This window comes from Panulirus ornatus, chromosome 64, assembly GCF_036320965.1.
Source record: "Panulirus ornatus isolate Po-2019 chromosome 64, ASM3632096v1, whole genome shotgun sequence".
NCBI classification, from domain to species: Eukaryota; Metazoa; Arthropoda; class Malacostraca; order Decapoda; family Palinuridae; genus Panulirus; species Panulirus ornatus.
In genome coordinates, this window is record NC_092287.1 from 5,095,297 (window position 1) to 5,108,855 (window position 13,559).

The window sequence follows — 13,559 nt, forward strand, 5'->3', positions numbered from 1 at the left end:
TTAACACGTCTCTTGGATCTCTATGTTCCAGCCAGGTTCTCAACTGACCAACGTTTCATCAAGACAATAAAAACTCTACGTCTTTAATGACGCACATTTCACCATAAAGACACTCTTTTTTTTTTCAGCCTATTCATCTGTTGTTATGAACAATTCCACCATAATTAAGTCTACAGAGTTAACGATCAAACTACCACAGGAAGTCTCCTGGTTTGTTTACCATCCTCAATCTTTACACCAAGGAATTCCTCGACCCACGCGCCGCAGACCAAACACCCTCACAATCACCTCAACGCCGTACTTTTACCAGTCCATATAACCTGAACGCTGATGACGATCAACAAAGCCAGCCAACACACCCATCCTGCTTAGTTCCTGACGACCAGTAACTTCCTGGGCGTCAGAAATCGGAGCGAGACGCCTCCAATCCCAAGAGCCATTATTACCATGAAAGTCTTGCCCCTGGTTGGAGGAGCCGCGTTGGGGATAAAGAAACCATTTGTTCCCACTGCCGTCGATGCGAGGAAGTTAACCTGCTGACACGAGTGTGGGGGGTAAGATATACGGGTGGCGAGGTGTGGGTGGGTGGGTGTGTGTGTGTGTGGCAGTGATGGAGTGCGATCCCGCCCTCCCCACCAACACAAAGCCCGGCCAGATGATCCCAGACATCTGTAATGTGGACAACACCAGGAATCACTGCCCCACTTGGGGAGGGAGGGAGTGGCGGTGGTGCTCAGTGAGAAGCGAGAGCCATGTCACACACTTCATTCCCTCACGCACTCCACCTTGCCTGGGTAAGCCAGGTCACCACGCATGAGGCTGGTGAATGCGTCGGTCCTGCCAGTGTGGTGGTAGTGAAGGGTTCCTAACCCGGACAAAGTGTATCATCTCCGGGGTTCTGGTGGGGTTCCTTCCTCCTCCTCCTCCCCCACTTGCCTCCACTGGGGCTCCGCTCCTTCCTCCTCCTCCTGCCTCCTTCCCCTCACAACCACCTACACCCAGTTCAACAGTTTCATACCATTCTCAAGTATGATTAACAATTTCTTCAACTTAAAGTAACATTAACATTAACAATGTCTTTTTTTATATGAAAGTAACGCAATGCCTTGGGAAATTTCCTCATGTTAATGCTACTTAACCCTTTAAAATTTGTCATCTTCCCTTTAATGTAACAACTTAATTCTTATTCTATATGTAAAACTAACATGTTCACTTAAAAAAAAAATTCCCCAAGTTCAAGCACTATGTTCAATTTGACAATTTTTCCTCAATAAAAAATATTCAAATCTAATACAAGTTTTTTCCCAATGCCATTCATCATTCATCTATCAATTTCCCCATTTTAACTCATACATCTCAAACTTTCCCCGTGTTAAATCAATGACAATTATAACAACTCTTTTCCCTCTGTTACTCATAAAATTCACGATTTCTTCCCAAATGTTACAGGAATATGATTAAATAAAAAAAAATTACGTCAATGTAATATGAAAACTCTCATTTCCCTTTTTCAAGAACAAGACACATAACCAGGTCCATGTACACAGATTCTCGACCAATTGACATTTTTCTCTAAGTGTTTTCTGAACGTACCACTAAAGTCTTTCCAGCCGAGTGTTTTCCGTTCTGAACTTGATGAATAAATCTTCCATCTGGATCATAACTGAACTTTATGAACAAGTGTTTTCCTGCGAATTTCATATCTGAGTCTTATGGACGATAAATCTTTTCCCATCTCAGTGTTCTCTGAACTCTATATGAATGAATCCTTCCCTCTTCCGTGTTTTCGGAACTTTAGGAATGGATCTTTACCTCCGTGTTTTCTCACCTTTATAAATAAATCCTTCCCTCATACAGTAGGAATGGATCTTTACCTCCGTGTTTTCTCACCTTTATAAATAAATCCTTCCCTCATACAGTAGGAATGGATCTTTACCTCCGTGTTTTCTCAACTTTATAAATAAATCCTTCCCTCATACAGTCTCCTGACCTCCATGGATAATCCAATCTCTCTGCTGCATCCCTGAGCGTAAAGTTTAGCCTTTCCCTGCGAGTGTTCTCTCAACAATTAAAAGCGTTTCATGACGGTAAGGTCCAATTCCCTCCGTGATAATAAATTATTTCCATATATATATATATATATATGATAGATGTCATTTGTGTCATGTGTGGCGGGGTGGCGACGGGAATGAATAAGGGCAGACAGTATGAATTATGTACATGTGTATATATATATGTCTGTGTGTGTATATATATGTATAGGTTGAGATGTATAGGTATTTATATGTGCTGTGTGTGGACGTGTATATATATACATGTGTATGTGGGTGGGCTGGGCCATTCTTTCGTCTGTTTCCTTGCGCTACCTCGCTAACGCGGGAGACAGCGACAAAGTATAATAAATAAATAAAATAAATATATGATAGAAATGTTCAAGAACCACTAACAGCCCAGCAGTTCATTACCATAAATAGGCGAGGCATGTGGAGTGGAGTGAGGGGAAACACGGATAATGAAAAGCGGGGGGAGGGAGGGAGGAAACGAGGGGAGGAGGCTGCGTGAGATGAGGGGTGGGAGGGATGGGGGGAACAGGCGGCTGAGGGAGGGACAGAGATGGGAGGGGGTGGCTGGGAGAGGGGCGGGGAAAGGGGGAGTGGAGTAAGCCGAGGTAAGCGGCTCAGGGAGGATCACGTCACACACAGCCTCTTTACTCAGCTCACCTGCACAAATTACCGACGCCGGGATCATGCCCGCGCCCCCCACGCCCACTCCCGTGGCCTAGGGAAGGCCCACGCCCACTCCCGTGGACTAGGGAAGGCCCACGCCCAATCCCGTGGCCTAGGGAAGGCGCATGCCCACGCCCACGACCTAGGGAAGGCCTACACCCGCTCCCCTGGTCCAGGCGCAGATCTGCACCTCAGTACTAGCCATTCCCTGGCCTTCGTGATGACACGCACAATGTATGGACGACTGCCACACAAACACGATCACACAAACATTGTATTATAATCTTGTTTACGGTCACAGAACACTAAATTACCCTCAGGCCTCGTCAAAGCCAAGACTGTAATATACATTTAAATTACAGCGAGACAAATGCTGTCATTATATTAATCATCACCAAATACAACAGTTGAAGAATAGCAGTGCAATACGCACATATTACTACTGACTTCTCTAAGGCTGATCACTCATTACCTCCCCAGAATATCTACAGATCAATACATCAGTGTGTTTTCCATTCAGTTATACAGCATTATTAAGTTTGCACGTCAGCAAGCTTTCTCTGTACTATGTATTATTCCTGCGGGCTGCCGTGCCAGAGTGGTGCGTGGGGAGGAGCATTGAGCTTTACTATACTGTCTCCCTTTATAGTGGTGCGTGGGGAGGAGCATTCAGCTTTACTGTACTGTCTCCCTTTATAGTGGTGCGTGGGGAGGAGCATTCAGCTTTACTGTACTGTCTCCCTTTATAGTGGTGCGTGGGGAGGAGCATTCAGCTTTACTGTACTGTCTCCCTTTATGGTGGTGCGTGGGGAGGAGCATTGAGCTTTACTATACTGTCTCCCTTTATAGTGGTGCGTGGGGAGGAGCATTCAGCTTTACTGTACTGTCTCCCTTTATAGTGGTGCGTGGGGAGGAGCATTCAGCTTTACTGTACTGTCTCCCTTTATAGTGGTGCGTGGGGAGGAGCATTCAGCTTTACTATACTGTCTCCCTTTATAGTGGTGCGTGGGGAGGAGCATTCAGCTTTACTGTACTGTCTCCCTTTATGGTGGTGCGTGGGGAGGAGCATTCAGCTTTACTGTACTGTCTCCCTTTATGGTGGTGCGTGGGGAGGAGCATTCAGCTTTACTGTACTGTCTCCCTTTATAGTGGTGCGTGGGGAGGAGCATTCAGCTTTACTGTCTCCATATCTAGTGATCGGTAGGGAACAGCCCTGTGCTTCACTGTACTGTCTCCATCTACAGCGGAGGTGGGGAGGAAGCCTTCTGTCTTAGTATCCTGCCCCCGTCTACAGCGAAGGGTAAGGGAATAGCTTTCTCATTGGCAACACTGTCCTCAAACTGACGTGCTCATGTCTGTCCCTACATGAATGATGGCGTCACTGTCTCTGAACCAGACAGACTGACGGATGAGACGGTAATATGTCTGGTGGCTGCCAATCACCCCTCGCCACCTCTCACCCGGCACCAATCATCCTCTCCCCTCACTACCCTTGCCCAACCTTCTTCAACTTGTACTGTCTTTCCACACTCCTCCCTCAACGCCATCCGCAACCCCTCACAATCTTTCCTCACCCTTCACTTCCCTCCTCACCCCTTACTACCTTTCCTCATCCCTCACTATCCTTCCTCATACCTCGCCACCTTTCATCACCCTTCACTATCATTCCTCAGCCCTTACTACCATTCCTCATCCCTCAGTAACCTTTCTCACCCTTCTATTATTACCCCTCATTACCCCTCAATACTCTTCGTAAACTCACACTACCCTTCCTCACCTCACATTAACCTTCCTCACTCCTCACTACCCATTCGCAAATAACAATGTAATGTTCTCATATTCATCTGCCGGTTCGATTTCAAGGAAAACATGATGGTACCCACTTACAGATCAGCCATGGCTTCGACAGACTGCGTCTGGGACTCAGGTTGAGTTAATTGGATTAGAGTCTTAGACGTGGATACAGACTGCGTCTGAGACTCAGGGTGAGTTCATTGGATTAGAGTCTTAGACGTGGCTACAGATTAAATGATGAGGGGGGGGAAGTTCAAAAATATAATCCTTCTCTTCAGAAAACCAGCGTCCCTAGAATGGCGAGGGGGAAATCATGAAAACCAAGACCAGGTTGAATGAATAGATTAATGACCTAACATTAAATCAAGGGTTCACAAGGTGGTGTAAGTGGAGCTGCGAATATCAGGCGCAAGAAACGTACACAAGGTTACAAAGGATGAAAACTATTTAGAAAAATTATCAAATAAATGAACAAAATATAAGAGAAAAATATATCATATACCAGAAAGTGAAAAAAAAGCCAACAAAATTCTTCCAAACTACATGAAGTACCTTCTCAGCTACTTTTTTCCTAACGGATATAGAGCCAAAGTGAGGCCGAGGGACCTACATGTACCTTCTGCTTTACTGTTTCTGCCACAAACAAGATTACGACCGCGGGTGATCTCGTCACGACCTGTTTGGTCTCCTGTTATCTGTCCCTTCTATGTAACACCCTTCCTTACTCCTCCCCCAACCCCTCATCACCCTTCCCCACCCCTTACCATCCATCCTTCGTCATCCCCCCACAATCTCTCACCAACCCTCATGATCCTTCCTCATCTCTTTACTATTTTCCCTCGCCCCTCTGCATCCTTCCTCATCCCTCTGTCTTTCCTCATCCCTCCCAATTGTTTCCCACCTCCTCCAGAGTCTTCATCACCCATCACTAACCTTCAACACCCCCCTAACTCCCCCTCACTTATCCACAACCATTACGTAATGCCTTTGGTGAACTTGGTACAGCAATAATATAAAAAGAAAATGAATCTTTTCCAACTCTGTCTCCTGAAGTAATCAATAACAAATATTCTGATTAATAAAGAATTGTTATGTATGTGGGTTATCAATGTGTGATTATCAATAACCCAACTTACACCAGATATATCGCAATAATTCGGGGAGCTAAAAGACGAGGTAAGCAATATATTGGCAAGTCCGGTCAAATTTAGTACCGTCATCTGATCGTCTTTAATTCGTAGTAACATAAAACAAGTATCAGTCAATATACGGAAAGCAGCCACACACCAATAAACCGTTCTAAATACATCTGTGTATTAGTTTCAAGGCCAATGCAAATGCCATAAGTACGTAAAATTACATCCTCCATTAAAAAGGTTCCAGAGTGCACACCAGCGCCATCTCTTGGTGCTATTTGGCAGTCTTCCAACTGACCCATTTTCTTTGGATGACCTTAATATTAGGGAGGACTACTATTAAAGCTATGGTGCAAGAGTTAATGTTGCTGCTTCCCTGCGAATATGTAAAGACAAAGTAACCACGAAATACTATAAACTTCAGCAAGGCCAGTTGATTCCGGCATAATTCACACTATTCCCTGCTCTCTACCATACCATTCATCCATTATTGTTAGCCCAAGATACATAAGCACAGTGTAAACAGTTCACCAGTAGCGTAGCTTATGTCATTCATTTACCGAGGCCCAAGTTACAGGATAAAAGAAAGAATGCAAAGCAGAGGTTCACTATCCGCCTGAATATTACTTCTTCTGCTGCCGGAGCAAGTGAGGGAGCCCTGGCTGGCTGCTCTACCTCGCCACGTCTGCCATCTCTCCTGCTGAGGTTGTAGGTCTTCCATCCTGTTTACTTACCCCAAGGACGATGCTTGCTGGAGCCGAGGGGTTATGCTCAGGACGATTCAGACAGACGAAGGAACCTTCTCGCTGGAATTAAGGGGTCACGCTGAGGAAGGATGGGATCTTCCTGCAGGCGCTGTCCACCTATCCTTGATAGTTAGGTCCTATCCTTTATCTCAGCTGAGTTGTGGACATGGATCATTCCTGAGAGCCCCCCGTGGCTGCTGCTTGGAGCTGAGGAAACTTCCTTCGTGCTGCTGAAGTTGAGGGCCAAGCTTCATGCACTATGGGGCTGAGGATTTCCTCCGCTCCTGCCGAGGCCTAAGGACGCCTTGATGAAACAGGAGGTACCCCTCTCCTTGCTTCTATCGATGACACAAGAGCCGTTCCTCATGCTCTGGGTGTGGAACCTCACTCCTGCTGTGGGGGGAAGGACCTCTTTGCAGCTGGGCTTTTGAGGACCCCCTCTCCTAACCCCTAAGACTAAGAACTCCCTTCTTACTCTTAAGAGTTGAATGAACTCTACCACACTCCCAGGGATAAGGTCTCCCTATCTGCTGCCAGGGTTAAGGTCCCCAGCCTATTACCAAAACAAAAGAGTCCTCTACTTGCTCTTGAGCATGAGGACCTCCTTCCTACTTCTGAAGTCAAGGGCCCTTTCTTTAATGCTGGGGATGAAGGCCTTCTGCTGTCTATTATCTACACGGACCATCTCACTGCTCTTAGGGTTCAACCATCTCACTGCTATTAGAGTTCAACCATCTCACTGCTCCCGGGGTTTAACCATCTCACTGCTCTCGGGGTTCAACCATCTCACTGCTCTTACAGTTCAACCATCTCACTGCTCCCGGGGTTCAACCATCCCACTGCTCTTAGAGTTCAACCATCCCACTGCTCTTAGAGTTCAACCATCTCACTGCTCCCGGGGTTCAACCATCTCACTGGGGTTAAATCGTCTCGCTGGTCCTGGGATTTAAACCCTCTCATCCAGCCAGCCTGACCACCAGACTCCCCAAGACCACTGTTGTTGTCGCCCCACACCTCACTGCCAGGGTTAACTCATGCACAAAGCCCCAGCAAGCCGTGGAAAATTAACAGTAAAGGGCCGCTTTCCTGTGTGCTTTCCCGCATTTCTATGAGGAATCCTCTCTCTCTCTCTCTCTCTCTCTCTCTCTCTCTCTCTCTCTCTCTCTCTCTCTCTCTCTCTCTCTCTCTCTCTCTCACAAAAACATTTTTATATCATATGAAAGGTGGATGAATAGGATAAACTGAACAGAGCACATAGTAAATGCAGTTAGCACACAGAGGTTTATAAAGCTGTGAGATTGTAGAGAAAGTTCAACAGATGGGGTTCCCACACGTGTAAAAACCCCTTCCTGTACAATACAAATAACTACACACACACACACACACACACACACACACACACACACACACACACACGAGTATGATGGCACGACCCACGATCACAACGGTACTACCTACCTCTGAGGAGGATCGTACGATCCCTGGGTATGACAGTTAAGGGCCAGGTCAAAGGCCAGGCCATCAGACCCATGGCTCTTACCGTCCTGCTCGAGGATCTTCATAAGCTCACACTTCTATCAAGGTTGAGGACTGACGAGGGAGGGAGGAGGACTACGATGCCAGACCTACACTGAGGATGGCAAGACGAGAGACTCCATGTCCTTCTGTCTTTGGCGGAGCTTCTCCAGGCTGGAGGGTCGAGCTGGGAGGGTGGAATCACCAACCACCTGGAGATGTGCCAGCCATATCCCAACCTCCCTGCCAGGCTACCTCCCTCACACCCACCCACCCACCCACCCTTACTCCATCACTCCTCCGGCTCACACTCCTGACCCACCTCCACACAACCTTCGCCCACACTGCTCCAGCACACGGCAACCCCCACCTCAACACTGATGCAGCCCACACCAAGGCGGCTTCACACTACTCCAGCCCCACATCAATCCGGCCTCTCACACTACTCGGGCCTACACTAACCCGTCCCCACATCAGCCCAGCCTCACACTAACCCGGCCCCACATCAGCCCAGCCTCACACTAACCCGTCCCCACACCATCTTCCAGCACAGTTTGTTCTACTGGAGATCCTACAGCCAAGCCCTCGACTCCTTCGTCTGACCATCAAGACTGGCAACTCTATCGTTCACTGGCAATCTCATCCAAGTCTAAGTGGGTCACGTAAAAGCCTTCAAATACCTCTTAATCCTTCGAATGATTCCGCGGAGTCGAATCCATGTCTTCACCAAGAAAACGGCGAAGTCACAAACAGTAAAGTCCCTCGTTTTCTAGGCCCGAATATTAGTGAAGTCGACCGTCTCGTACACCGGGGGCACCAATGACCAAGGACCCAATACAACAGGGTAGGTAATGCGTGTTTAACGAGGCTGTAACTCGTCATCTCCTTTACAAACGTGCGAGGATCATTAACGATGGGGTTATGGCTCCGTAAACAGCATAGGAAGGGCGGAGGGGGCTTGTTCTGTCCCTGCGTGCTACGGTTACGTTACGCTACGGTTACGTTACATCCGATTACGGAGGGGGATGTCTCGAACGACCTCTTCCCTCTTCCTCCTACCGGGTGACGCGTCACTACACGTCACAGCAACCTCTTAACTACGACCATTCGACCCTTGAACACGATGGTACGACCTCAAGCACGAAAAAGAAAAAAAGTCGACCGTCGAAGACAAAGGTAAGGGGGCCCTTATGCACAGCGGTACGACCCCTTGCCTACGACGACCCGGCCTGACCTGACCTGACCACAACGGTCAACACACACACACACACACACACACACACACACACACACCACCCGGGGGGGGGGGGTGTTATATACACCCTCCCGATTCTGTAGGTGTGAAGCGCGTCCTTTTTTTTTCTTTTTCTACCGGCGTTCGCTTCACCCTTTCCTGAGAGAGAGAGAGAGAGAGAGAGAGAGAGAGAGAGAGAGAGAGAGAGAGAGAGAGAGAGAGAGAGAGAGAGCTGGGTACTGACCTGGGCCTGCCGAACTGGTCTCTGGGGATGTGGTTGGTGCGGGGTGCCCCCTGGTCCCGCTCCATCAGCATGGTGCGGAACACCTCTACCTTCTCCTGCACCTCCTTCTCGCCGTACCTGCAAACAAACAAACAAACAAACAACACGTTAGAAGCGATACACTTCAGCCAATATATCATTAGGACACACACACACACACACACACACACACACACACACACACATAACAACAAAGTTCAGTACACTAAGACTGTAACTAATGGTTTATGTAGAGTAAATGTAAACCGAATATATATATTGTTGAGAACACCTGCCCACAACATGAGTTACGAAGATTGAGGGACGAAATCCAACGGTGGAGCGCCAACCGCAAACCCAAGACTGGAGAGGAATTGATCAGACAAATGGCGGCTCTGCCCAGCTGATGTGACCACCTGGTTTTGATCTCATCTGGGCAGATGATGTGCTCGCTCGCGGCCATGAAGACAACCAACCCTGGTTCCTAACAACGTCTCACAGTGGCAGACTGAACCGCCAGGTTATAGCATGGTGTGAGGAGATGACACACCTCCAGTCCAATGTTAAAGAGCGAAGTCAGCTTTGATAAAACGAAGTCTTACATCACTGATTTTGGGAGCAACGAGACAACGAAGGATGGTTCTTGAACAGGCCCGGTGTGGGAAGGAGGAGGAGGAGGAGGTGGGTGGGGAGTCTTGAGGGGAAGGAGGCACGGCTTAGAGTTCCTCTGGGTTCTTTTTCTTCTTCTCCAAAGGCCACTTTATCTTACTTCAAATAAACCAGTAAAGAGACGACCGCTGACCCCCTGGATCTCCGGCATCAAAACGGCTGACACACCCACCCAGCTGCTCCGGCAAACACATCCGCCCCTCTTCGTCTGGTGGTCAGGCGCAGCACTCACCCACCTCTCGTACTCAGCTCTCCATTTCACCCACGTCAGTCTGAGGCTCACTTTAATAATCTCGAACACATTCCTTCAACTTCCTCAGCAGAAGGGCACCCCATTCCTCAGCGCTCGCCCCCTCACACTAGCCTCCGACTGCACCTATCACACAGTCCCAAACCATTCTTCCACCTCTTACCCTACAACCTCCACTCAGAGACAGAACATCCAGGTTCCTTTTCCACAAACATGCTCCCTCTCTCTCTCCCGCTCTCTCTGTCTCTCTGACTCTCTCTCTCTCTCTCTCTCTCTCTCTCTCTCTCTCTCTCTCTCTCTCTCTCTCTCCCTTCTCCTCATCTTAGATGCATCTAAACATATTCACATACCTCAGAGCGAGCCCTGAAGGAGGAGGAACGCTCCTCGCTTGGCTACTCCTTCTCCTCCAACTTTTTTTTTAGAAACTGAAACACAAGAAGGGCTGGAAGGTGTTGCTCCAGTCCCCTCCTCAAGTCCCTCTTAGCTGCCCTTCACGACCAGCACGGTGTACGTGGAAGGTATTCGAACCCTTCTCTCATCCCGCTCTCGAACCCACCCTCCCCTCCTCCAGCTCGGAACAGGGACATACCTCACCTTAGCTTAATGCCCTCCCCTGGAGACCTGTCTATCTTCATGTGGCTCCAGCAGCACTCACGAAGCTGGACACGTCCACCGGTCGGGAGGACAGGTCATAAAGTGTTGTGATGTGTGTGCGTCTACGCGCACAAAGTTCGGGGCAACTGAGTGTCAAATGCTCCGGGTGTCTTCCTTACGGTAGCTGAGTCGTGGGCATGAAGGTGTCTTGGGGGTACGGTAGAAACGGTGTGTGTGTAGTGTAGTGTTGTAGTGATGGGTGATGTTCTGAGCATAAGCGGGGGGAGAATGACTAATGTCTGTCAGCCAGCCAGGGGATGCCCTCCGTCGGCTGACCACATGCCCCTACCAGCAGTGTCAGTCAGACGGGGGAGGAGGAGGCTGACCACATGCCCCTGCCAGCAGTGTCAGTCAGACGGGGGAGGAGGAGGCTGACCACATGCCCCTGCCAGCAGTGTCAGTCAGACGGGGGAGGAGGAGGCTGACCCCACACACACACACACACACACACATATCCCCGCCAGCAGTGTCAGCCAAGCAGGTGAGGGGGAGGAGGCGCCCCGCCCCTCGCCAGTGTCCCCACCCGCCCGCCCACTCTGCCGGGAAGACCTACTACTGCTCCCACTGGCAGGCACAAGACGATGCACCACCACCGCACAAGGTACCACACGCCTCACCAACACTACCCCACCACCCACCACCACACGCCTCACCAACACTACCCCACCACCCACCAACACACGCCTCACCAACACTACCCCACCACCCACCATCACCACACTCCTCACCAACACTACCCCACCACCCACCAACACACGCCTCACCAACACTACCCCACCACCCACCACCACACGCCTCACCAACACTACCCCACCACCCACCAACACACGCCTCACCAACACTACCCCACCACCCACCACCACCACACTCCTCGCCAACAATGTCACAACGCTCCCTTCCAACAGCTATATTCACTGCTGGTGGTGAAGCTCTCCTCCAACAGCCAGACACAGTTCAGGCTGGTGGTGAAGCTCTCCTCCAACTGCCAGACCCAGATCAAGCTGGTGGTGAAGCTCTCCTCCAACAGCCAGACCCGGTTCAGGCTGGTGGTGAAGCTCTCCTCCAACTGCCAGACCCAGTTCAGGCTGGTGGTGAAGCTCTCCTCCAACAGCCAGACACAGATCAGGCTGGTGGTGAAGGAGCCAGCTTCACAATTCATGTTTCCAGTTCATGAAAAGACGGCATCGACGGTGTACCCTACCGGTCGTCTGCATTATGTCTATATATCCTAGTGGTCGTCTCCATTATGTCTAATATATCCTAGTGGTCGTCTCCATTATGTCTATATATCCTAGTGGTCGTCTCCATTATGTCTATATATCCTAGTGGTCGTCTCCATTATGTCTATATATCCTAGTGGTCGTCTCCATTATGTCTATATATCCTAGTGGTCGTCTCCATTATGTCTATATATCCTAGTGGTCGTCTCTATTTTCAACGTACCTACATATTCATCACATTCATATTCAACCCCTCCAGCTCGGCGACACGACCATTACAATATGATAGCCAAGCTTCTGACCTGACCTTTAAGGCACATGTCAAAGGTCAAGCCATCAAATGCGAGAGTCGGATTTATGTTCAATTTACCATATTGACTCCCTCCAGAGAGGTCATGTGTCATGGCTGTGTGTGTGGAACTCTCCCAACGCCTCAGTATATATATATATATATATATATATATATATATATATATATATATATATATATATATATATATATAATTTTCCAAAAGAAGGAACGGAGGGGGCCAGGTGAGGATATTCCAAAAAAGGCGCAGTCCTCTGTTCTTAACGCTACCTCGCTAATGCGGGAAATGGCGAATAGTTTAAAAGAAAAAAGAAATATATATATATATATATATATATATATATATATATATATATATATATATATATATATATATATATATATATATATATATACACACACGAACAAAGTGCATATGAACGCGCACCTTCATGGAACATACAATATATGAATCAATATATATATATATATATATATTTATATATATATATATATATATATATATCAGTAGTACATTTACTCACTTCACACAAGAACGTTTAAATATAAGCAATCTACTGCTACCTTAGCCTACAATACTCCCAATGGTAGGTCTTGACATGTAGTGTATACATTTCGAGTGCAAGTTTCTCCACCCAAAGTTTCCTTCTAATATCTCCAGTTCCATTTTCCACTCACATATTGGATTACTTACATGTAGCTACGTACGCTATCTTGTATTAAGCCCCATTAAAATAAATGACAGGTGAATGGGGCCTTCACGAGTGTCCATACCCTCACATCATGGCCCACAACCTCCGGGCAACTGGCACTATACACACACGGGAGAAATGCCATATCAACTACATCTCCTACCTCCTCATTCAGCCTCTTCAGGGAGAACGTGGAAATCATCAACATCGAGGCCTTACCACCTACATAAAGCGGCACCTGAGTGAGGCCAGGGCATGAGCAGGTCTGACTGTAGGTAAGGTGCACCAGGTCTGGGGGAGCATGACCTGTACACCAGCGGCACTGAACCTGTGAACACCGCTATAGAGCTA

The 13,559-nt window shown here is 48.2% G+C and overlaps 1 protein-coding gene across 3 annotated transcripts in view; it reads right to left on the reverse strand.

Annotated features, from left to right (window-relative positions):
- Nucleotides 1–13,559, reverse strand: part of LOC139746254 (uncharacterized) — a 140,458-nt gene that overhangs the window by 109,423 nt on the left and 17,476 nt on the right. For all 3 annotated transcript variants that reach the window (XM_071657275.1, XM_071657273.1, XM_071657276.1), the window contains one exon: nucleotides 9,396–9,512. In XM_071657275.1, coding sequence (XP_071513376.1) covers nucleotides 9,396–9,512 — 117 coding nt within the window. The remainder of the gene's footprint in view (nucleotides 1–9,395; nucleotides 9,513–13,559) is intronic.